The sequence below is a fragment of the Oncorhynchus nerka genome, unplaced genomic scaffold (genome assembly GCF_034236695.1).
Source record: "Oncorhynchus nerka isolate Pitt River unplaced genomic scaffold, Oner_Uvic_2.0 unplaced_scaffold_1578, whole genome shotgun sequence".
Taxonomy (NCBI): Eukaryota; Metazoa; Chordata; class Actinopteri; order Salmoniformes; family Salmonidae; genus Oncorhynchus; species Oncorhynchus nerka.
The window spans coordinates 23426-50624 of record NW_027039735.1 but is presented as its reverse complement, the minus strand read 5'-3'; the positions used below and the strand labels follow the sequence as shown (position 1 = coordinate 50624).

Below are 27199 nucleotides of genomic sequence, written 5' to 3'. Positions count from 1 at the left end.
TTTCACCAGGGCTAATGGTGACTTTAAAATAGTTACAGAGTTTAATGGATGTGATAGGAGAACACTTAGGATGGATCAACTACATTGTAGTTACTCCACATACTAACCTAATTGACAGGCTGAAGAGAAGGAAGCCTCTATAGAATAAAAATATTCCAAAACATGCATCCTGTTTGCAGCAAGGCACTAAAGTAATACTGCAAAAAAATGTGGCAAAGCAATGAACGTTTTGTCTTGAATAAAAGTTTTGTTTGGGGAAAATCAAATACAGCACATTAGAGAGTACCACTCTCCATATTTTCAAGCATAGTGGTGGCTGCATCATGTTATGGGTATAATTGTGGTCGTTAAGGACTGGGGAGTTTTTCAGGATTAAAAAAAACGGAATGGAGCTAAGCACAGCCAAAATCCTGGCGCAAACCTGGTTCAGTCTGCCTTCTACCAGACACTGGGAGATTAATTCACCTTTCAGCGGGACAATAACCTAAAACACAAGGCCAAATCTACACTGGAGTTGCTTACCAAGAAGACAGTGAATGTTCCTGAGTGGCCAAGTTACAGTTTTGACTTAAATCTGCTTGAAAATACTGTATATGGCAAGGCCTGAAAATGGTTGTCTAGCAATGATCAACAACCATTTCAACCTAGCTTAAAGAGTTTTGAAAAGAAAAATAAATATTGCACAGATCCAGGTGTGAAAAGCTCTTAGAGACTTAACCGGAAAGACTCACAGCTGTAATCGCTGCCAATGGTTATTCTGACATGAATTGATTCAGGGGATTGAATACTTATTTAATCAAAATATATTTGTGTTTTGTTTTTCATTCATTTTTTACAAATGTTTGAATTTTTATAGAGTATTGTGTGTAGATCGTTGACAAAAAATGACAAATAAATCATTTTTGAATCCCACTTTGTAACACAACAAAATGTGGAAAAGTCAAGAGGTGTGAATACATTCTGAATGCACTATAAATACCACAATATTGCACCTGATTCCGTCTGATGCCTGATGATTCGCACCCCATGACCAGAATGATTTTTCCACTATCTTACAAAGATGCATCTCAATAACTTCCATAGACAGAGACAGACAAAATATATCTTATTCCCTAGTGCACTACTTTTGACCAGAACATAGAATTCGATTAGACAAGATTGGGTGTAATTAGTGCTGTATACAAAGATTTTCTGTGTCTGTTTTGTATTGAAATCATTTCATAAGGAAGCAGACAGTCATTTAGCGCTTTATCACCCGACTGTAAAAGAGGCTAATCACATGTAACAAGGACTCGTGTCTTCAAAGAGAAGCTTCTATGTCATTAAGGATAAAAAAGGGACAGGAAATGCTTTCTACCACTCAACAGATGCTGGGAATAGAACTCACAAAAGGGAGACGGTTTGAAGTGTGTCCCAAGCTTCTAAAATCCCCATCCAGTAATCTCTGGCAACACACCACTCTGGCAACACCCCACTCTTCCTTTTTACGAGCGACCACACACAGCCACACAAACATAATATAATAATAATATACAGTATGTAACTTAGCAGACACATTTTTTCAAAGCGACTTATAGTCATGCGTGCATACATTTTACTTACAGGTGTACAATATTTAGTTTGTGCCAAAACATATGGCCTGCCTATCCTTTGTTGATATTATGAAGGTATAAAAGGAACACACTTTAAAAACAACATTATCTTTCAATCTATCCTAAAGAGAAGCACAGCAGGGAGCGGTAATGTTATAGTACTCCCCTGTTTCCCAAGAGCAATATTTGCATACCTCTGGAAGCTTCTCTCCTTAACCCCTGACCCTTTGACAGATTTACACACAGGAAAGGAGTGAGGGTCCCTGGCCTCGCGTACTACACTACAGACCCCAAAGTGGAGGAGCCTGCAGTCCTGTGACATTTCTCTGTTTTATGTCCTCTAGATTCTCGCCAGTCACCCCATTACACAACAACCCTCTATCCTCTCCTCCGCCTCTCCTTCTCTTTCTCTGTGCTGGAAGGGAAGATAAACACACTCAGTCAGGTTTGGGGACCGAATACAGTCCGTCTTCCTTAAAAGGAGAAAATATGCTCTTTTAGAGGAATAAGGGAGAGAGAGGCTGAGCGAGTGAAAGTAGAGATAGAGATGTAGGCTCTTAATTGGAGCCAGTTTGCTACAGCAGGAAAACAATCCTGCAGCAACAGGGAATGTGAATTATTGTCTGGATTATAATTAATGGACGTATTTGTAGGGGTTGATACATTTTTGGAAAAAATCATGTCTGATATGTCAAAGTGTTATCACAGATTTAGAAGCTATTTTAAATCTCAAATACACTGCAAGTTATACATTTTCTGCATTGCAGGAAAGTTCTCCTGCAATGGAGTGAGTCAAATTAAGGTCCTACTGTACATGAGAGAGACCAATAGACACATTCCAGAGGACTAATCCAATTAGAAAGATAAAAGGGGGAAAACTGGGAAAGAAAGAACAGGGCCAGTAATATACCTCAGCATTTAAATGGACGACTCTTTTCAAAAACGATTTTCTAAACCCTCTGACGAAGGCGAAGGCATCCCTAGGAGGATGCGTCACTTGAGTGGGTTGAGTCACTGACGTGGTCTTCCTGTCTGGGTTGCCGTGGCGGAGACCTTTGTGGGCTATACTCGGCCTTGTCTCAGGATGGTACGTTGAAGGTATCCCTCTAGTGGTGTGGGGGCTGTGCTTTGGCAAAGTGGGTGGGGTTATATCCTGCCTGTTTGGCCCTGTCCGGGGGTATCATCGGATGGGGCCACAGTGTCTCCTGACCCCTCCTGTCTCAGCCTCCAGTATTTATGCTGCAGTAGTTGATGTGTCAGGGGGCTAGGGTCAGTGTGTTATATCTGGAGTATTTCTCCTGTCTTATCCGGTGTCCTGTGTGAATTCAAGTATGCTCTCTCTAATTCTTTCTCTTGGAGGAGGACCTGAGCCCTAGGACCATGCCTCAGGACTACCTTGCCTGATGACTCCTTGCTGTCCCCAGTCCACCTGGCCGTGCTGCTGCTCCAGTTTCAACTGTTCTGCCTGAGGCTATGGAACCCTGACCTGTTCACCGGACGTGCTACCTGTCCCAGACCTGCTGTTTTCAACTCTCAAGAGACAGCAGGAGTGGTAGAGATACTCTGAATGATCGGCTATGAAAAGTCAACTGACATTTACTGCTGAGGTGCTGACCTGTTGCACCCTCGACAACCTCTGTGATTATTATTATTTGACCCTGCTGGTCATCTATGAACATTTGAACATCTTGGCCATGTTTTGTTATAATCTCCACCCGGCACAGCCAGAAGAGGCCACCCCTCATAGCCTGGTTCCTCTCTAGGTTTCTTCCTAGGTTTTGACCTTTCTAGGGAGTTGTTCCTAGCCACCATACTTCTACACCTGCATTACTTGCTATTTGGGGTTTTAGGCTGGGTTTCTGTACAGCACTTTGATATATCAGCTGATGTAAGAAGGGCTATATAAATCAATTTGATTTTATGTATTTTAAATAAATACGTTTCATTTGATAGGCCAATACAAAAACTTAATCAACAGTACTACTGGCAAGAACAGTGTGCTGGTTTGTCTGTTTCTTTTCAGATATCTAAACCCAAACTGACAAACAAGTTGGTCAAACAGAGAAGAGGCATCGATCTCCACGCCATTGAGTAAACATCACAGTCCTCTGTTCTAATCGATAGAGGAGCAGCTCTATTGAAACTCAAATCCTCTGTACCTCAGCATTCACAACCATATATTATATGTCTGTGTTGTCCTCCATAAAGGGAGCCACTCGCCAGGTCATTCTCAAACATGCCTCTCTTCATTGCGCTCTTGCTAGCAAGGAAAATACATTTACATTTACATTTAAGTCATTTAGCAGACGCTCTTATCCAGAGCGACTTACAAATTGGTGCATTCACCTTATGACATCCAGTGGAACAGTAGTGCATCTAAATCTTTTAAGGGGGGTGAGAGGGATTACTTTATCCTATCCTAGGTATTCCTTAAAGAGGTGGGGTTTCAGGTGTCTCCGGAAGGTGGTGATTGACTCCGCTGTCCTGGCGTCGTGAGGGAGTTTGTTCCACCATTGGGGGGCCAGAGCAGCGAACAGTTTTGACTGGGCTGAGCGGGAACTGTACTTCCTCAGTGGTAGGGAGGCGAGCAGGCCAGAGGTGGATGAACGCAGTGCCCTTGTTTGGGTGTAGGGCCTGATCAGAGCCTGGAGGTACTGAGGTGCCGTTCCCCTCACAGCTCCGTAGGCAAGCACCATGGTCTTGTAGCGGATGCGAGCTTCAACTGGAAGCCAGTGGGGAGAGCGGAGGAGCGGGGTGACGTGAGAGAACTTGGGAAGGTTGAACACCAGACGGGCTGCGGCGTTCTGGATGAGTTGTAGGGGTTTAATGGCACAGGCAGGGAGCCCAGCCAACAGCGAGTTGCAGTAATCCAGACGGGAGATGACAAGTGCCTGGATTAGGACCTGCGCCGCTTCCTGCGTGAGGCAGGGTCGTACTCTGCGGATGTTGTAGAGCATGAACCTACAGGAACGGGCCACCGCCTTGATGTTAGTTGAGAACGACAGGGTGTTGTCCAGGACGTAGCCAGCGGTCAGGCATGAGTTGATGAGCGAGGTGAGGTAAGGGAGAAGGTCTCCGGAAATGGTCTGGAGAAGAGAGGAGGGGATAGGGTCAAGCGGGCAGGTTGTTGGGCGGCCGGCCGTCACAAGACGCGAGATTTCATCTGGAGAGAGAGGGGAGAAAGAGGTCAGAGCACAGGGTAGGGCAGTGTGAGCAGAACCAGCGGTGTCGTTTGACTTAGCAACGAGGATCGGATGTCGTCGACCTTCTTTTCAAAATGGTTGACGAAGTCATCTGCAGAGAGGGAGGAGTGGGGGAGGGGGAGGAGGATTCAGGAGGGAGGAGAAGGTTGCAAAGAGCTTCCTAGGGTTAGAGGCAGATGCTTGGAATTTAGAGTGGTAGAAAGTGGCTTTAGCAGCAGAGAGAGAAGAGGAAAATGTAGAGAGGAGGGAGTGAAAGGATGTCAGGTCCGCAGGGAGGCGAGTTTTCCTCCATTTCCGCTCGGCTGCCCGGAGCCCTGTTCTGTGAGCTCGCAATGAGTCGTCGAGCCACGGAGCGGGAGGGGAGGACCGAGCCGGCCTGGAGGATAGGGGACATAGAGAGTCAAAGGATGCAGAAAGGGAGGAGAGGAGGGTTGAGGAGGCAGAATCAGGAGATAGGTTGGAGAAGGTTTGAGCAGAGGGAAGAGATGATAGGATGGAAGAGGAGAGAGTAGCGGGGGAGAGAGAGCGAAGGTTGGGACGGCGCGATACCATCCGTGTAGGGGCAGTGTGGGAAGTGTTGGATGAGAGCGAGAGGGAAAAGGATACAAGGTAGTGGTCGGAGACTTGGAGGGGAGTTGCAATGAGGTTAGTGGAAGAACAGCATCTAGTAAAGATGAGGTCGAGCGTATTTCCTGCCTTGTGAGTAGGGGGGGAAGGTGAGAGGGTGAGGTCAAAAGAGCAGAGGAGTGGAAAGAAGGAGGCAGAGAGGAATGAGTCAAAGGTAGACGTGGGGAGGTTAAAGTCGCCCAGAACTGTGAGAGGTGAGCCGTCCTCAGGAAAGGAGCTTATCAAGGCATCAAGCTCATTGATGAACTCTCCGAGGGAACCTGGAGGCGATAAATGATAAGGATGTTAAGCTTGAAAGGGCTGGTAACTGTGACAGCATGGAATTCAAAGGAGGCGATAGACAGATGGGTAAGGGAGAAAGAGAGAATGACCACTTGGGAGAGATGAGGATCCCGGTGCCACCACCCCGCTGACCAGAAGCTCTCGGGTGTGCGAGAACACGTGGGCAGACGAAGAGAGAGCAGTAGGAGTAGCAGTGTTGTCTGTGGTGATCCATGTTTCCGTCAGTGCCAAGAAGTCGAGGGACTGGAGGGAGGCATAGGCTGAGATGAACTCTGCCTTGTTGGCCGCAGATCGGCAGTTCCAGAGGCTACCGGAGACCTGGAACTCCACGTGGGTCGTGCGCGCTGGGGCCACCAGATTAGGGTGGCCGCGGCCACGCGGTGTGGAGCGTTTGTATGGTCTGTGCAGAGAGGAGAGAACAGGGATAGATAGACACATAGTTGACAGGCTACACAAGAGGCTACGCTAATGCAAAGGAGATTGGAATGACAAGTGGACTACACGTCTCGAGTGTTCAGAAAGTTAAGCTTACGTAGCAAGAATCTTATTGACTAAAATGATTAAAATGATACAGTACTGCTGAAGTAGGCTAGCTGGCAGAGGCTGCGTTGTTGACTATGTAGGCTAGCTGGCATTGGCTGCATTGTTGACACTACACTAATCAAGTCGTTCCGTTGAGTGTAATAGTTTCTACTGTGCTGCTATTCGGGGCTAGCTGGCTAGCTAGCAGTGTTGATTACGTTACGTTGCGTTAAAGAACGACAATAGCTGGCTAGCTAACCTAGGAAATCGCTCTAGACTACACAATTATCTTTGATACAAAGACGGCTATGTAGCTAGCTATGTAGCTAGCTACGATCAAACAAATCAAGCCGTTGTACTGTAATGAAATGAAATGAAAAATGTGATACTACCTGTGGAGCGAAGCGAAATGCGACCGGATTGTTGAGTGCAGAAGTTCTGTTCGGTAGACGTTGGCTAGCTGTTGGCTAGCTAGCAGAGTCTCCTACGTTAAGGACGACAAATAGCTGGCTAGCTAACCTCGGTAAATTAAGATAATCACTCTAAAACTACACACTCTAAACTACACAATTATCTTGGATACGAAGACAGCAAAGACAACTATGTAGCTAGCTAACACTACACTAATCAAGTCGTTCAGTTGAGTGTAATAGTTGTGCTGCTAATCGGTAGACGGTGGACTAGCTAACGGTGGACGTTAGCTAGCTGGCTAGCTGCAGGGCAGTGTAGACTGCGTTAGGACGACGAAATACGATAATTACGCAATTATCTATGATACAAAGACGGCTATGTAGCTAGCTAAGAAGAAATTGCTAAGATTAGACAAATCAAACCGTTGTACTATAATGAAATGTAATGAAATGTAATACTACCTGCGGACCGAGTGCAGATGCGACCGCTCGCTCCAACCCGGAAGACTGTGAGTAGGTAAAACTAAATAGGTAAAACATCTCACTCGTGTTCTTATAGAACCAGGGTAATGTTAGTAACTCAAAATTATTTTTCTAATACTCATTTTGTGTCACTTATGGGATATGGCCAACTCCTGTAACACAGACATTCTCTCTGAAGCCAGGGTAGTTCCAACAGCATCATCCCTCAGAGGCTCAAACACGTAGGACAGTATGCGCCAATGAAGGTGCAGTGACCTCCAGTCGGTAAAACCTCATAAAAATACGAGGGGTGGCCCAACATTCCAACTCGCAAATCTCTTGTAAAAAAAGAACAGTGCCCATATACCTATGGTGGAATGAGCCCTCAGGCCCTCCGGGGACTGTAAACTCTTGCTATTATAAGCCAATATAATAGCCTCCACTATCCAATGGGATAGCCGTTGACGAGAGAGGGGCCCACCCTTGCAAAAGGGGATGGCCAAGACACAAAGAGTTGGTCACTCTTGTGACATGCTCTCGTTCTATCCAAGTAGATATGCAAAGCACGTACAGGACATAAATGGTGGAGGAGCCATTCGTCCGTAGAAGTAAATGGCGGCCATAAGCTCTAAGGCTAGACAATTGTAATTACAGCTGACCTTAGGCATAAAGGCAGGGCAAACCGTAGGCACAATGGTGGACTGACAGTGTGTGCAGCTCATTCACACCCTTTGCAGATGTAAGGGCAATCAGCAAAGCCGTCTTGAAGGGGAGATATTTGAACTCTACGCTTTCCAGTGGCTCAAAAGTTTGCTGAGGAATTACACTACATGACCAAAAGTATGTGGACACATGCTCGTCAAACATCTTATTCCAAAATCATGGACATTAATATGGAGTTAGTGCCCCCTTTGCTGCAATAACAGCCTCCACTCTTCTGGGAAAGCTTTCCGCTAGATGTTGGACAATGCTGTGGGGGCTTGCTTCGATTCAGCCACAAGAGCATTAGTGAGCTCGGGCACTGTTGTTGGGCGATTAGGCATGGCTTGCAGTCGGCGTTCCAATTCCTCCCAAAGGTGTTTGATGGGGTTGAGGTCAAGGCTCTGTGCAGGCCATTGAAGTTCTTCCACACAGATTTTAACAAACCATTTCTGTATGGACCTCGCTTTGTGTATGGGTGCATTGTCGTGCTGAAACAGGAAAGGGCCTTCCACAAACTGTTGCCATAAAGTTGGAAGCACAGAATTGACTAGAATGTCATTGTATGCTGTAGCGTTAAGATTTCCCTTCACTTGAACAAAGGGGCATAGCTGTTTCTACTGCTCCAGAGTACAATGGCGGTGAGCTTTACACCACTCCAGCTGACACTTGGCTTTGCACATTAAACTTATGTGCGGTTGCTCGGCCATGGAAACCCATTCAAGTTCCCGACGAACAGTTCTTGTGCTGACGTTGCTTCCAGAAGCAGTTTGGAACTCGGTAGTGAGTGTTGCAATGGAGGACAGACAGTTTTTATGTGCTTCAGCACTTGGCGGTCCCATTCTGTGAGCTTGTGTGGCCTACCACTTCGTGGCTGAGCTGTTGTTTCTCCTACACATTTCCACTTCACAATAACAGCATTTACAGTTGACCATGGCAGCTCTAGCAGGGCATACGTTTGGAAAACTGACATGTTGGAAAGGTGACATCCTATGACGGTGCCACGTTGAAAGTCATTGAGCTCTTCAGTAAGTCCATTCTACTGTTAATGTTTGTCTATGGAGATTGCATGGCGGTGTGCTCGATTTTATACAACTGTCAGCAATGAGTGTGGGTGAAATAGCAAAATCCCCTCATTTAAAGGGGTGCCCACATACTTTTGTATATAAAGTGTACCTTTGTGCTTGTGGTGGTGATTAGGGATGTTGCGGTGACCGTATTACCGCCACACCCACAGTCACGAGTCATGAAGGCAGTCAAATTCCACATGACCGTTTAGTCATGGTAATTAGGCTTCTCCAAGCTCTGATGCTGCTGCTGGTCATTAGTAGCTTACCAAACTTGCTAACCGCCTGGTACTCAAGCACTCTATTGTCCCTCTAATCACTCTGACAGCAATGCAAATGTTTTTTCGAAAATCTAATCAAACACTTCATGAGAGCCCATGAGCTCATGTTGCGAAACATTTCGGTAGGCTATGAAATTGCGAGAGAAAACAGAGTGATGGCCGCTAATAAAAAGAGGAGGATCCCATATGCTTTCTATAAGCTAGGCCTACTATATTATTTCTCAACTTTCCAAATATTAAGCACATTGCTTATATTTACAACAGGATGGGTGCATACAACAGGAGTATAGCCTACCTGGCTGGCATGAAAATAAACCACGGGGAAAAGCGTCCTCCATTCGCTATTTAAGTGCATAACTGACATGTATTTTTTCCCGCTGCCCCTGTTTCGATACAGGTGCATGACAATGGTAATTTCTAAATCAAAACAAATGTCACACATATATTAGTTAGTAAATGTATATATATAAGCCTATCACAATATTAGCATATCACTTGTGAATTACAGTTGAAGTTGGAAGTTTACATACACTTGGGCTGGAGTCATTAAAACTCGTTTTTCAACCACTCCACAAATTTCTTGTTAACAAACTATTGTTTTGGCAAGTCGGTAAGGACATCTACTTTGTGCATGACACACGTCATTTTTCCAACAATTGATAACAAACAGATTATTTCACTTATAAGTCACTGCATCACAATTCCAGTGGGTCAGAAGTTTACATACACTAAGTTGACTGTGCCTTTAAACAACTTGGAAAATTCCAGAAAATTATGGCATGGCTTTATAAGCTTCTGAAAGGCTAACTGACATAATTTGAGTCAATTGGAGGTGGACATGTCGATATATTTCAAGGCCTACCTTCAAACTCAGTGCCTCTTTGCTTGACAACACGGGAAAATCAAAAGAAATCAGCTATGATCTCAGAAAAATAATTGTAGACCTCCACAAGTCTGGTTCATCCTTGGGAGCAATTTCCAAACACCTGAAGGTACCACGTTCATATGTACAAACAATAGTACACAAGTATAAACACCATGGGACCACGCAGCCGCCATACCGCTCAGGAAGGGGACGCGTTCTGTCTCCTAGAGATGAACGTACTTTGGTGTGAAAAGTGCAAATCAATCCCAGAACAACAGCAAAGGATCTTGTGAAGATGCTGGAGGAAACAGGTACAAAAGTATCTTTATCCACAGTAAAACGAGTCCTGTATAAACATAACCTGAAAGGCCACTCAGCAAGGAAGAAACCACTGCTCCAAAACCACCATAAAAAAGCAAGACAGTGGTTTGCAACTGCACATTGGGACAAAGATCATACTTTTTGAAGAAATGTCCTCTGGTCATAAAGACCATTGTTATGTTTGGAGGAAAAAGCATACCTTCACAACCGTGAAGCACGGGGGTGGCAGCATCATGTTGTGGGGGTGCTTTGCTGCAGGAAGGTCTGGCGCACTTCACGCGAGAAGCCCCCACATCCCTCTAGTGGTGTGGGGGCTGTGCTTTGGCAAAGTGGGTGGGGTTATAGCCTTCCTGTTTGGCCCTGTCCGGGGGTGTCCTCGGATGGGGCCACCGTGTCTCCTGACCCCTCCTGTCTCAGCCTCCAGTATTTATGCTGCAGTAGTTTATGTGTCGGGGGGCTAGGGTCAGTTTGTTATATCTGGAGTACTTCTCCTGTCCTATTCGGTGTTCTGTGTGAATTTAAGTGTGCTCTCTCTAATTCTCTCTTTCTCTCTTTCTTTCTTTCTCTCAGAGGACCTGAGCCCTAGGACCATGCCTCAGGACTACCTGACATGATGACTCCTTGCTGTCCCCAGTCGACCTGGCCGTGCTGCTGCTCCAGTTTCAACTGTTCTGCCTTATTATTATTGGACCATGCTGGTCATTTATGAACATTTGAACATCTTGGCCATGTTCTGTTATAATCTCCACTCCGCACAGCCAGAAGAGGACTGGCCACCCCACATAGCCTGGTTCCTCTCTAGGTTTCTTCCTAGGTTTTGGCCTTTCTAGGGAGTTTTTCCTAGCCCCCGTGCTTCTACACCTGCATTGCTTGCTGTTTGGTTTTTTAGGCTGGGTTTCTGTACAGCACTTTGACATATCAGCTGATGTACGAAGGGCTATATAAATAAATTTGATTTGAATTTGATTTTGATTTGACTTCACAAAATAGATGGTATCAAAGGAAGGAAAATTATGTGGATATATTGAGGCAACTCTCAAGACATCAAGACATCAAGTTAAAAGCTTGGTCGCAAATGGGTCTTCCAAGTGAACAATGTTCCCAAACATACTTCCAAAGTTGTGGCAAAATGGCTTAAGGACAACAAAGTCAAGGTATTGGAGTGGCCATCACAAAGCCCTGACCTCAATCCTTTAGAAAATGTGTGGGCGGGGGATCACGTGACCCTTGAACGAGATGGCCGCGTGAACTAAGAGCTCCGCACAAGTAGTTTCCAATTCCTAATCTTACCTCCATTCCAAGTTCACACTCATTTAGCTTTAGTAAGAAAAAGTCATGGCGGCTACAAAAGGCGACACTACAGGTGACATTTTTACCCGGACTCGAGTATTAGCGACGGAAAAAGCCTCCAAGAAGAAGCTAGCTTCAGAAAAAACTAGCGCCATTAGCCAGGAGCAAGAGAACCCGCTCCCCCACGAGGCACAACGAATGCCAACCTCGCACTCTGTCGAAGACATCCTCTCTGAGTTGAGATCCCAACGTACAGAACTAAACACCAAATTAGATGCCATTTACTCAGCTCAATGCGATAGGGGGCAAGGTGACAATCCTGGAAAACGCATTGCCTGACATCAACAACAAGATAACCATAAACGCGGGGCGCCTGGACGAGGCAGAGGGGCGAATCCTATCCATGGAAAACTTATTGACAGATGCCATGGAAACAATAGCATATGCTAAAAAGAAAATCGAGCATCTGGAAGAGAAAACAGAGGACCTGGAAAACAGGGGGCGAAGGAATAATTGTGTTCTATTCAATCTGGGCGAAAAAGAAGAGGGAAACATGCCACTGATCCGCTACCTGCAAGACAAACTTCCCGAGTGGCTCCACCTGCCCACCGACAGGCCCATAGAACTCGAGAGAGCTCACCGAGCACTGAGGCCCCCACCAGCAGCCAGACAACCACCGCGCCCAATCACCATACGTTTCCTGAGATTCACCGACAAGGAACGAGTCCTACAGGCGGCGAAAAACAACACCATCACAGTGGGAAACGCCAAACTCGCTTTACACCAGGACCTGTCAGCTGGAATACGCCGAAAGCGCCGAGAATTTGACGAAGTGAAGAAATACTCCATTGACCGAGGCATCTTCAGGGGATTCAAATACCCAAACGAGCTCAGGATTCTTCACCAAGGAGCCTTGCGACACTTCAAAACTCCCGAAGAGGCAAAACGTGTTTTGAAAGACAATCCTGGCCAATGAGAAACAGACCAATGACTAAATGCGATTAATGCCATTACTAAAGGAGGTAAGACGACATATAGCCGATATCCAGAGACCCACCCCCTAAATGTCATTACAGCCGTCCAATTTATATTTATTTTCCTTTAACTGAGAGGGATGGGCTGTATAGCCTAACCTAGGCCTACTAATGTTTCAGCCTACTTTTATTTCCCTGTTTTTTGTTGTTGTTGCTATTATTACCTGGGGTTCCCTATGTCCCTTGGGGGAGGTATATGTAGGCTGGGCTATTGATTTTATTTTTCTCCCTCTTTACTGAGGTCTGGACGAGGGCAACTGTGTTACTTATTCAATGCGGGGTGGAGAGGATGAGGCATTTCTTTGGTGGGGAGAGGGAGACGTTGTGCGTTGCTAACTGTTCCCGGTTTTTGTTTTATTCGAACACAGAATTGAGACTGAGCGGGGGTAATAGATCCAACGGGATGTGTCGAGTTGTTTGGGAACTCGGCTGGGGTGTTCAGAGATTATTATTTTATGTACACCATTTATTTTCCTTTTATGTGAACGCAGCTGTAATTACTATCCACTTTTACCCAGCGATGACTTGCACTAAAGTTCGATTACTGCTCGATGACGATGACTAGTACCTTAAATCTATTGACATGGAACTGCCATGGTCTAGGGCATGCAATAAAACGGAAAAAGATACTATGTGCTCTAAAAAAGGAAAAAGCAGACATTGCGCTATTACAAGAGACACACCTCTGTGATGCTGAACATGCCAAACTCCGCAGAGCTTGGGTGGGACAGGTGTATTTCTCATCTTTCAAATCAAACAGTAGAGGCACAGCCATACTTATCCATAAAAATGTTCCATTCATAATAGACAAAAACATATCTGATCCGGAGGGGAGATTTATTTTGATAACTGGGTCACTATATGGTCAACCAATTACTATATTAAACATATACGCCCCTAACACAGATACTCCTGCCTTCATGTCAAAAATTATAACCCTGTTCAATGAGCATTGTGTCTCCTTTGGTGTGGTGGCCGGAGATTTTAATTGTACCTTTAACCCAACCCTAGACAAATCATCTCAAGTCCCCACCACAAATCCTAGATCTGCAAAGATGTTGAACTCTCTTACTAAAGAGATGGGGCTGATAGATATCTGGAGAGAGAATAATAGCTCATCTATGGACTATACATACTACTCTAATGTCCATAACACCTACTCCCGTATAGATTACATTTTTATCCCAAAGAGTTTCATAAATTCAGCCACTTGTACAATCGGACCCATAGCACTTTCAGATCACGCCTTTGTCCACCTCCGCTTTGACCTCTGCAAAACATCCCGAGGTCAAAGAGCTGGAAATTCAACACATCCATGCTATCAAATGACGAGTTCCATACATTAGTAACTACATGGATAGACAACTACACACAAGACAATAAAGATTCCCCTGTTTCTCCGGCCACAATGTGGGACGCTGCTAAAGCCACACTAAGAGGTCATCTAATTGCATATGCTTCCTCTAAGAAAAAGCAATGGAAGCACACAGGCTAGATCTTGAGAGGGAGCTGGAATGCTGTGAAAAATACATAAACAATCCCTAGACAGCACTTCCTGAGTCATCTTAAAGCAGCCAAAGCCAAACTGAATTTGGACTACACTGGGAGATAAAAAAAAAAAGTTTTCTTTACTAAACAGAAATACCATGAGTATAGCAATAGGCCCAGTAGATTGCTTGCTTACCAATTAAAAAGGAGCAGTCAGAGCGTACAATCATGGCTATCCGAACAGCAGAGGACGAGGTCACATATGACCCAAAAAGATCAATTTAACTTTTCATGATTTTTACTGCAAACTATATACCTCTGAGAGAAAACACACGGAGGCAGAACTCCACTCTTTCCTAGAGGGAATCTCGCTACCTAAACTATCAGAGACCGACCAGGAAGATCTCAACTCCCCTTCACTCCTGAGGAGATCCTGGAGGCAATTACCTCCATGCCACCTAATAAGTCCCCAGGCCCAGATGGATTCCCCAGAGAGTTCTATAAAGCTTTTGGCCCCAGCTCAGCCCTATCTTCATGCCAATGCTGGAGGATTTTTGCAAAACGGAGTTCTCCCAGACTCAATGCACACAGCTCGCATTACAGTGTTGCTAAAAAAGGACAAGGACCCCTATCCTGCTCGTTCTTCCGGCCCATAAGCTTGTTGGATTTCGACTATAAAATAATTACCAAATTGCTCGCCATAAGACTAAACACTCTTCTTCCCAAAATAATAAAAAGCGGACCAAACTGGATTTATTAGAGACAGATACTCTTCTGATAACATTCGCCGTCTTTTGATATTATTGATCAAGTAAACGCACAAAAGACCCCTGTCCTGCTGGCTTCACTGGATGCTGAGAAGGCGTTTGACAGGATGGAGTGGAGCTTTCTGTTTTCAGTCTTAGAAAAGTTCAATATGGGCCCAAATTTTATTAAATGGATCAAATCACTATACTCTCATCCAAATGCCATGGTGACTACTAATGGACTGAACTCTGACAGATTCCCTCTGGAGCGGGGCACAAGACAAGGGTGCTCGCTGTCCCCGCTGCTCTACTTGTTGGGGGCGGAGCCTCTGGCAGAGCTGATAAGGAGCAATCCAAGTATTATGGGTGTTTCTGCAGGTGGCCTGCAGCACAAGATTTCGCTTTTACGCGGATGATGTCTTGCTCTACATATCCAACCCTGAGAAATCCCTCCCTCTCATTTTAGACACAATTGCCCAGTATGGCAAGTTCTCAGGTTACAAGATCAATTTTAACAAATCCACTGTCTGCCCTCTCAATATTACACTCACCAGCTCTATGAAGACACTTTGTCCTTTCCAATGGAAAACACAGGGTTTCAATACCTCGGGATCTTCATAACACCAGATCTGAATAGCCTTTTTAAGGAAAATTATCTTCCACTCCTGGATCGAATCAAGAACAATCTCCAAACCTGGATCTCCCTCCCAATTAGCTTAGTAGGAAGAATTAATGTAATCCGTATGAACGTCCTCCCTAGACTGAACTACTTATTTCAGATGCTCCCATGCTATCTCCCAGTTTCCTTCTTCAAAACAACTAACCAAAGCATCACCAAATTTATATGGGGCAATAAAAAACCTAGGATCAAGTTTTCCACTTTATCAAAACCCGAATCTAAAGGTGGCCTTGCCCTTCCCTCCCTTCAATTGTACTACTGGTCTGCCCAAATCCGCAACATGCTAACATGGATCACAAACAGACAAGAGTCAACGTGGATTCAGATAGAAGCCCAATCCTGTGGTTCATTGCCCTTAAGCTCAGTTATATTCATTAATAACTTTAGTGAAGTGGGCAACATAGCCAAATCCTTTGTGATTTACAGCACCCTACTAGCGTGGAGGGACTGTAAGAAATACCTGGGCATTTCCTCCCAAATATGTTCTCACTCGCCTATAGTAGGCAACCCAGACTTGCCAAAAGCCCTGAGGGATGCCAACTTTAATCTTTGGCATGCTCTAGGAATCAGGACCTTTTCAGACCTATTTCATTAGAAAACCACTACACTGAAATCCTTTCAAGAGCTCTGCAGTTAATTCGATGTGCCAAGATCCCATTTTTTTTAATATCTTCAAATTAGACATGTAATTTCCTCATTTACCTCCAAGAGGAGGTTTAGAACTCAGTTGAACGAAGTTGAAACCCTTCTTGTCACAGCACAATCCATTAAAGGCAAAATATCTTGCATCTATAGACTCCTTTCTGAGAAAGGAAGCTCCTCCTTTACTCCTTTGAAAATAATCTGGGAAAAGGACCTTGGTCTGACTATTAGTGATGAGTTATGGGCGGAGGTTTGCGACAAGGTATACTGCTCCTCTACCAGTGTAAAAATGAAAGAATCTAATTACAAATTTTTGTACAAATTTTATTATACTCCTTTGAGACTCCATAGAATGAAAACAGATATGTCTCCTAACTGTAAAAGATGTACCTCTGAATGTGGAACCTATATGCATGTATTTTGGAGCTGTAGGGAGATTGCCAGATTCTGGCAATCTGTACATACCGCTGCACAGAAAATACTAGAGGTACAGTTTGATATGACCCCATGTATCTATCTTCTTAATGCCCAGCAGGACTTTGTTCTTGATCCTGACAGAGAAAATTTGCTTATGACTATTACATACTTTGCTAAGAAATGTATTCTTCTATTGTGGGCCTCTAATACCCCCCCTACATTTAAAATGTGGATTGACCAGATTGTTGACTTCCTTCCTCTTGAAAAGCTCACTTATGACCTCCACAAGAGACAGCCCAAGTTTGATAGACTCTGGTCCCCACTATTCAACTATATTTCAAACTGGACAGAGTGAACGGGGTGACTAGGGAAATGCGCAGATACATTTTGTGTAAGGTACTGTAAAACCTAAAAACTAATTATTGGCCCATCGTCTCAGCGAATGCTTGAAATAGCTGATAAGAACCTTGATAGTGCTGCTGCAAGTGGTATGTTTTTTTGTGTGTGTGTGTTTTTATTTTAATTTAGTTTTTGAGTACGTGTGCGTATGTGTGTGTGTATGTATATGTGCGTATGTATGTATGTATGTATGTATGTATGTATGTATGTATGTATGTATATACAGGTACCAAGGAAAATATATAGATTAAGAAAAATAAATGCTTTTATTTGACTTTATCATTCATTTTAATTGTATTTAAATTTTTTCAAATGTATTATTATTTTTTGACTTTTTATTTTTTTAAAGCCTGTCACATCTGTGAATGTGGAATGTGTTTTGTTGGTTGATTGAAAAACAAGAACTTAATAAAACTTTAAATTGAAAAAAAAAAGAAAATGTGTGGGCAGAACTGAAAAGGTGTGTGCGAGCAAGGAGGCCTACAAATCTGACTCAGTTACACCAACTCTGTCAGAAGGAATGAGCCAAAATTCACTCAACTTATTATGGGAAGCTTGTGGAAGGCTTCCTGAAACATTTGACCCAAGTTAAACAATTTAAAGGCCATGCTACCAAATAGTAATTGAGTGTATGTAAACTTCTGACCAACTGGGAATGTGATGAAAGAAATAAAAGCTGAAATAAATCATTCTCTCTACTTTTATTCTGACATTTCACATTCTTGATTTGATCCTAACTGACCTAAGACAGGGACTTTTTATGATTATTAAATGGCAGGAATTGTGGGAGACTGAGTTTAAATGTATTTGGCTAAGGTGTATGTAAACTTCCAACTTCAACTGTTTTTTATTTTGTGATCTTGTGGAGTAGAAGTAAACATTTTCAAAAATATTAATGAACAGTAAAGTACAGATACCCATAAAAACTACTTAAGAAGTACTTCAAAGTATTTTTACTTAAGTACTTTACATTACTGGGAATCTGTCTCTAAACCCATGAGACCACACACAAGTTCGTTGGCAAAAGAGAGAAAGTGAGAGAGAGAAACAGAGAGAGAGGGGGGATGAGTGTTGATGTGTGCATATCAGTGGAGGCTACTCAGAGGATCGAGGGGAGGAACATACTCCTCAGTGAATTTCAGAAGGAAAACAAATGTGTGAAACAAAAAACATGATATTTAAATATAAATATATTCACGTCACCAAATAATTGATTAAAATATACTGTTTTTACAATGAACTTCTACAGTAGCCTCAACAGCACTCTCTGGGGTAGCACCATGGTGTAGCCGGAAGACAGCTCGTTTCCGTCCTCCTCTGGTTACATTGACTTCAATGCAAAACCTAGGAAGATCATGGTTGTCACCCCTTCCATAGATTTACACACTAATGACAACTTCCAGAAGACGTCCTCCATCCTGTCAGAGCTCTTGTAGCATGAACTGACATGTTGTCCACCCAATCAAAGGGTCAGAGAATGAATCTAGTACTGAATGCATAAGCTACAGCTAGCTAATACATCACTGCATAACATGTGGTGAGCAATTGACTCAAAGAGAGAGAAAGACAATAGTATAACAGTTTTGAACAAGTTAATTTCTTCCCCCCAAAAAAAGGGAGAGACAGAGAGATTTTTTTTCCACTTTCACTTTCTTAGCTAGTGAATGCAGCTAGCTAGTTTAGCCTACTCAAACAGAGAGAGATGTTATGTTAGCTAGCTGGCTATGGCTATCCAACACTGGAACTCTTCCAAGTCAAGGTAAGATTTTGATATATTGATTTATTGCCACCAGGGCCCTGTAAAACTACTTGCTGTACACTGTAATGCATGATTGTAGTGGGTTTACTAACGCGTTAGTTCTAGTTAGTTCTAGATATGTTGACTATGACGTTAGCTTCTATGGTGACACTGATGTAGGCTGTGTGTAGCGGTTAGCGGTAATGGTATGAAGGTTTAGCTTGGAAAGTTAAAGACAGCTGTTGTGTTGTACACTGAAGTCCACAAGTGAAGATAAAAGGTGAGAGGAGGAAAGCATGTTGATTCGAGAAAGAATTAAACAATGAGCAAAGTGATCATGCGGTTTGTATGTGGCTGCTATGAAAGTGAACTGTGTCTTCAGGTGATCAGGGGTGTATTCATTCAGCCAATTCGGTTGAAAAACGTTTCTTAAACGGAAGCAAATGGAACGAAACAAGGATCAACATAACTGAATTTGTCCAATAGAAAATCTTGTTTGCAAATGTTTGGACTAATGATTACACCCAAGATCAGCTAGATGCACACAAGAGTGTGCTAGGCGGTATTAAATGTGTCACTGTCTGTGACCTTGACTATTCCAAATTTTCTCTCAATCTGTGCACCTACGTTGTAAACTTGAATTCCTAGGCTAGTTTGTAGCAACCTCGTGATGGGTATAGGGAAATATGTTGTATCATGTAGCAGCCTAAACCTATCGAATGTATATTGAGCTGGGTGAATGGAATATGAATGACAGTCATCCAATATACTGCAATAGAAATAAGGCCATGCTCCTAAACAAATTATCATCCTACCTAATCTTAAACGGCACCGACCCCCACTGGTGCATATTGCATGTGTGAAGAGAGCAAGAGGTGTGTGTGTGTCTTTTGAACTGTTTAGGTTAGAAACAAACAGTTTTTGCTCTACTAATGGTGCAAGCATGACACTAACGAAGCTGCACTCGACAAATAACACTACAGCGAAGCATTACCATTTGAACAATTATTATTAAAAAAAATTTGTGCCCCAAAGTTTTACTCCAAGTTGGTCAAACTTTAGAGCCCTGTGTGTGTGTGTGTGTGTGTGTGTGTGTGTGTGTGTGTGTGTGTGTGTGTGTGTGTGTGTGTGTGTGTGTGTGTGCGTGCGTGCGTGTGTCATCAGAATGTAAACAATTCGTAGAGAGATATCATGGCACCCTTTGTCACAGTTTGGAATAAACAAACACAGGTACATTACCCAGAGTCGGGCTTGTATTCATACCCTTTAACACATCAACAACACTGGTCTCTAGCGTCACTGAGGTGACACATTCACCTCACACTGTCAGTAATAACCCATACTGTTTTTACATAGATGCATATCAATGATGCATACCAAGTGTGATATCACATTCAGAAGAAGCTGAAAAAACGCAAAACACATTATATTAGCATACTGACTGATCCTAGATGAAATATCGATAATATGAGTCTGAGATGTCGCACACCTGATGCTCCAAATGCACCATTGAGGAATTACGCACACTAAGAATAATGCACAATGGATAAATACAGCCACGGGCTGTATCACATAACGTCAAAACATGTCATGCAAAAACAGGCACCCCTGTTGTAACTGTACACCTACTGTGGACTTTTGGGGTAGAAAGGCAGCCTGACATGGCTAAGATCCTGGATGTCGATGGCGGTGGGTTCCGCAGAAATCGCCTGTCTCTTAGTCCGCTGGTGCTCGTGCAGCTCGGTTTGTTTGACGACCTGTTGGGTTGCCGGTTTGATAACGGACCGGTATTTATCCAGCTCGTTCTGTAGTTTTTGTATTAGCTCGTCTTTCTGGTCAAGCTCCAGTTCTAGCTCGTCAATGAGCGCGTCCCGTTGCCGCAGCTCCTCAATCTTCTCCTGCAGCGCGTATTGGAGGTCGCGCAAGGTACCCATGTTCATCCCGACGCCAAGGGGACTTAACAAACCTTTAACCAAAGCTATCTAGTCGATGCTGTAGCCTATTCCTTTTCCGCTCTTACCGACAACTTTATCCCGCATCTACAGCTTTAAACATAATATCCTCCCTCCAGTCCTACTTGATTTCCGAACGTCTTGATCTCCGTTGACAACCGGTGCTTGAATATCTAAATAAGCAAATACAATGGATGAGACGAATATCAAAGTGAACCCCCGGGAGCACCGCAGTCTCTGGAAATGTAAAGTTGTCTTTCTCTCTCTGACTGAAAGTGTCAGTGGTGAAGCAGGCCGGTCCTCCTGGAGTGCGTCAGGCTACGACCCTGAGAGGGCGCGAGGGAGAAGGGCGACTACAGGAATCCGAGGTAAAATGCCGTCAATCCTGTGAGAAGAAAACACAGGTCAACTGGACTAGGCACCCCAGGCACTGCTGACAATAGAAATTACAAAAGTTGAGTTTAGCTAAGGTTGCGTTGGCTTTAAAACACACGGAGATATTTTGAAATTGGTGTAATGAGCCACTGCATATGGCCATGTAGCATACGTGTCTGTGTCTGTGTGTGTTTGTGTTGATAAGATCAAAGCTATGTGCCACAGCATTTTCTAATGGCATAATTCAGATCATAATGCTGCAAATAAATTAATGGTTATCAGACCATCAAAACAGACCATCAATCATGTTTGCTCTTCATTATAGTCCGATTTGGATATCTTCTGAACAAAGCAAACCAAACTGCATATCAGGATCAATGCTATTACACAAACCAACATGGAATTACACTCCAGGTAAAATAACAGAAAGCTTATTCACTATTTGCACATAAATTGGTTTTGCATCTCAAGCCCAGAGAACTTTATTGTAACAGAAGGCTCTGCTGAGCTAACACTTACACTTGTCTTTTCTTACTAGCACTGACTTTGCTGATAGCTACTTATTGACGTAAAACTGTGCTTACTATGACTGTGATATGCGGGTCGGAAAACAACCAGATGAATCCGGTGTACAGAATAAATGGAAAGAGAGCTTGTGAAGCGATTTCTGCTTTTGTACGTTCACAAATCCATATTCAATCTCTACTTGTATGCACTGACATGTATGTGCAACTGATAGATGCACACACACACTACATGTTCATGATTTTATCAAAAGTTTGGAAACACCTACTCATTCAGGGGCTTTTCTTTATGTTTTACTATTTTCTACATTGTAGAATTATAGTGAAAACATCAACACTATGAAATAACACATAAGGAATCATGAAGTAACCAAAATAGTGTTTAACAAATCAAAATATATTTTATATTTGAGATTCTTCAAAGTAGCTTTTTTTATTTATTTTATTTCACCTTTATTTAACCAGGTAGGCTAGTTGAGAACAAGTTCTCATTTGCAACTGCGACCTGGCCAAGATAAAGCACAGCAGTGTGAACAGACAACACAGAGTTACACATGGAGTAAACAATTAACAAGTCAATAACACAGTAGAAAAAAAGGGGGAGTCTATATACAATGTGTGCAAAAGGCATGAGGAGGTAGGTGAATAATTACAATTTTGCAGATTAACACTGGAGTGATAAATGATCAGATGGTCATGTACACGTAGAGATATTGGTGTGCAAAAGAGCAGAAAAGTAAATAAATAAAAACAATATGAGGATGAGGTAGGTGAAAATGGGTGGGCTATTTACCAATGGACTATGTACAGCTGCAGCGATCGGTTAGCTGCTCAGATAGCTGATGTTTGAAGTTGGTGAGGGAGATAAAAGTCTCCAACTTCAGCGATTTTTGCAATTCGTTCCAGTCACAGGCAGCAGAGTACTGGAACGAAAGGCGGCCAAATGAGGTGTTGGCTTTAGGGATGATCAGTGAGATACACCTGCTACCCTTTGCCTTGATGACAGCTTTGCACACTCTTGGCATTCTCTCAACCAGTTTCATGAGGTAGTCACCTGGAGTGCATTTCAATTAACAGGTGTGCCTTGTTAAAAGTTAATTTGTGGAATTTATTTTCTTCTTCATTAATGCATTTGAGCCAATCAGTTGTGTTGTTACATTTAGGGTTGGTATACAGAAAATAGGCCTATTTGGTCCAGATTATGGCAAGAACAGCTCAAATAAGCAAAGAGAAACGACAGTCCATCATTACTTTAAGACATGAAGGTCAGTCAATTCGGAAAATTTAAAGAACTTTGAAAGTTTCTTCAAGTGCAGTCGCAAAAACCATCAAGCGCTATGATGAAACTGGCTCTCATGAGGACCGCCACAGGAAAGGAAGACCCAGAGTACCTCTGCTACAAGTTTTATGGCACACTACACCTATTGTTGTATTGCTGTCACCTACTGTACGGGGTCTTCTTCTTTGCTATCACTGCAATCCACAAACAAATGCTATAGGTGCATGCCGCCACCTACTGTTTTGGCTGTATATCAGCCCACATAATTAACAAAATAAAGCTAAATAAAACAAATGTATTCATTTATTCAGATTAAACTGGTCAGACAATGCGGGTGCTACACCACAGGATAGTTTTGCTAGCACAGAAGGGAATATGTTCCGGGATTCATCCAATGGCATTGAGGAGTATACAACCTCAGTCACCGGCTTCATCAATAAGTGCATGGACGAAGTCATCCCCACAGTGACCGTATGTGCATTTCCCAAACAGAAGCCATGGATTACAGGCAACATCTGCACCGAGCTAAAGGCTAAAGCTGCCGCTTTCAAGGAGTGGGACACTAATCCTGACGCGTATAAGAAACCCTGCTATGCCCTCAGACGAACCATCAAACAGGCAAAGTGTCTATTAAGCACTAAGATTGAATCCTACTGCACTGGCTCTGATGCTCGACGGATGTGGCAGGGCTTGAAAAATATTACGGACAACAAAGGGAAACCCAGCTGCGAGCTGCCCAGTGACAGGAGCCTACCAGATGAGCTACAGTGCCTTGCAAAAGTATTCATCCCCCTTGGCGTTTTTACAGGTAACGAGTGGAGGACAGAGTAGCCTCTTAAAGAAGAAGGTACAGGTCTGTGAGAGCCAGAAATCTTGCTTGTTTGTAGGTGACCAAATACTTATTTTCCACCATAATTTGCAAATAAATTCATTAAAAATCCTACAATGTGATTTTCTGGATTTCTTTCTTCTCATTTTGTCTGTCATAGTTGAAGTGTACCTATGATGAAAATTACAGGCCTCTCTCATCTTTTTAAGTGGGAGAACTTGCACAATTGGTGGCTGACTAAATACTTTTTTGCCCCACTGTATGTATTACAATTATACACTTCAACGGTGTTTACCACTCCTGTTCCTGGGACATCAATGATTATGTAACCGGTGTGAAATGGCTAGCTAGATAGCAGGGTGTGCGCTAATAGCATTTCAATCGGTGACGTCACTCGCTCTGAGACCTTGAAGTAGTTGTTCCCCTTGCTCTGCAAGGGCAGCGGCTTTTGTGGAATGATGGGTAACGATTCGTCGTGGGTGTCAGTCGTTGATGTGTGCAGAGGGTCCCTGGTTCAAGCCCAGGTAGGGACGGAAGCTATACTGTTCCAATTACACATTGTAACTATGCAATAGACTAGAAACATGACTGATTTGTAATTCATATAAGCATTAAAAAAATCGATGCATATATAACTCCCTTCATCTGCATTAATCTGAGGACACAGGACAGTTTTCAATAAGATACTTAATTTCAACCAGTGGAGAATGTGAAATGCTTTATTGAAAGATGTTCATTATCCAGGTGTTATTAATACATGCATTATAATTATGATAATTGTAATATTACATTATAAATTCAAGTTCAATCTGTACTTCAATGCACATATGGTGTGCATTATAAAACAAGGAAGAAAGACGAGTTGGGGAGAGGTGTAGAAGACAGAACGGAAAAGAGGTAAGAACAGAGGCAGACAGCATATGATTAATGAATTACAGTGCAACCCTAATATTCTCTCAGTTCATCACAATTGCGGTGTCTCCTAACCAGCATTGGGCCACCAGTTGCCCCGAAGGTTATCTTAAGAGTGGGTGAGGTGACGATGATGGGACAGGCTTCCTCTCTCACATCAAAACATACATGCACACGAGAGACAGATGGATAGAGAGAGTGAGAGCATGGAAGAGGGAAAGGAACGAGATGGGAACAACAATAATTTGTTGCAAGTTGGGGAGGGGGGCTAATAGCTGAGCAAAAGAATAGTCTAATAGCCGAGATAGGAGTGAAAACCACCCCTCCTATCACAGACCAGATTTGCCCTAACGACCAAGGGGTAGCTTGCTACTCAATGTAATAAAGTAATGACTTTTCAAATAAGTTACCTTACACATTATGTTGGCTGACAATTTGTTTGCTACGCTGTCCTTACGAACCACATGCTGGTACATACTGCTGCTGTAATGATATGCTATGTTAGCTAGCTACCTAATGTTAGTAGTTATACATCAAACTTGCCAGTATATTAACTATAGGCTATCTAACTACCCAACGTTTATTGACTTGATTATTCCCGTCATTCTTAGCTGAGCTAAATAGTATAGGGGTTGTGCATTCTCAATGGACGTTCGGGTGCTTTCGTAAATTCGCTCTGGCTATAGGCTGGACAATAGAACAAGTCAAAATTCACCCAAGGCTGAAAAACGGCTTAAGAACATTGGCTAAACTGGAACACTAGCGCGAGCCCATAGCAAATGAATGGAATCGAACGTTCGCAGAGCCTGTTTTGACTGGAGTGATGCTTAGAATTCCATTTAATGTAAATGGCACCAAAAAATGTAGCCCTTTTTATTTTACCACTACAATCTTTTTGTCGGACGAAACTGGAAGAAAAAAAAACTTATGTAGAAAGTAAACATCCGTACCTCAATGGTGTCAACTGTGCTTATATCTGCATGATGAGAAAGTAGGGAAAAAATAAAAACGTCTGACTATTTCTGGTCTAGCGATCGATAACAAACGAGTTTGATGCTCAGACTTATATAATTACAAAGAGGAGATTCTCCTGATTAAAATAGTGCCGACTTGAAATAAATATATATATATACAGAGTGAGATATTTGGCAAAATAGAACGGCATGCCTCTCCATAGGAAAACAATGGGGGTAGCTCAGCGTCCCAAAGGCAAAGTATTTTGGAGTTAGCATTTGATGACAACCGAGCTAGCTGCCCAGGCTTACATAATTAGAAAGAGGAGATTCTCATGGTTAAAATGGTTTGAAAAAAATCTAATTATACACATGGCGAGATTTTTGGCAAAATAGACAGACATGCCTATATTTCCCCCATAGGAAACAATGGGAAGACCACAGAGTTCCAATAAAAAAAATTGGTTGTTCACATTTTAACTATAAAACAACGTGAGCACGTCTCATTGCCAACAATAGCGAAGCAGGCATTGTGACGTTTAACAATAAGCTGGGAATAGAACTTTCAGAAGGCGAGTTGGTGCCACGGTGCTCAATAGAACTAATAGGACCTGGCATGATGAAAAATGCACTAAAATAAGGCCTGTTTTTTTGTGATTACTTCCTGGGAAATGTGGTCATTATGAAACTAGGCTCCACGGCGGATGCAATGAACTTGTTTTTATCAGAAAAGAATGTTGTTAAAAATGTAATGTGTCCAGCCTACTATCTAGACTGATTTCAGTAAACTCTTGTGTGTACCAGAGCCCAGAAAAATGTATTTAGCGCTCAACACCTGTTGTATATGGCCGGTGTCAGTAAACTTTGGGAAAAAAGCATAATTAAATTGTTTCCAGCAGCACATTTACATTCACCAACGCTCTGGTTAACACGAAAACTGCCTTACCAGCTCAGCTAGGGGGGAGTAAAATGGTCAGAGTGATCTCATTTGTGTCTGGAAGTAGCTAGCAAGCTAGCCAACATTAGCTTGGGTGCTTGCCTGCCGGTGTAAGGCCAGAACAGTAATAAAAAAAAATATCCTCAGCCCGAACGTCCAGTGTGCGCTCCGAGGGCGAAATGGTCTGAATTTACAAACTGCCAATCCTCTGAATTTATGAGCATCACATTGTACAGCGCCAGATTTTCTGTACCATCCTAACACATTTAATATACCATTCATTTTTCATGGAATATTAAAACCATAATATTAATCAAATGAATTAAGCAAGTGCAACGACTCTCCTTCTTCTGACGAGGAGTAAGAGATGTCGGACCAATGTGCAGCGTGGTAAGTGTACATTTTAATATATAAAACTGAACACCACAAAAATACAAAATAACAACGTGAATGAACAAACGAAAATCGAAACAGTCCCGTGCGGTACAAACACAGACACAGGAAAAAAATCACCCACAACTCAAAAGTGAAACCAGGCTACCTAAGTATGGTTCTCAATAAGGGACAACGATTGACAGCTGCCTCTGATTGAGAACCATACCAGGGCAAACACAGAAATCCCAAAACATAGAAAAAGGAACATAGACAACCCACCCAACTCACGCCGTGACCAT

General features: G+C 43.0%; 1 protein-coding gene across 1 annotated transcript in view; it reads right to left on the bottom strand.

Moving 5' to 3' along the window:
* The window catches only part of LOC135568456 (uncharacterized), a 43562-nt gene extending 22826 nt beyond the window's left edge, over positions 1–20736 (bottom strand). The window contains exon 1 of the mRNA XM_065015240.1: positions 20394–20736. Coding sequence (XP_064871312.1) covers positions 20394–20704 — 311 coding nt within the window. The 5' untranslated portion in view covers positions 20705–20736. The remainder of the gene's footprint in view (positions 1–20393) is intronic.
* Positions 20737–27199: the final 6463 nt, after the last annotated feature.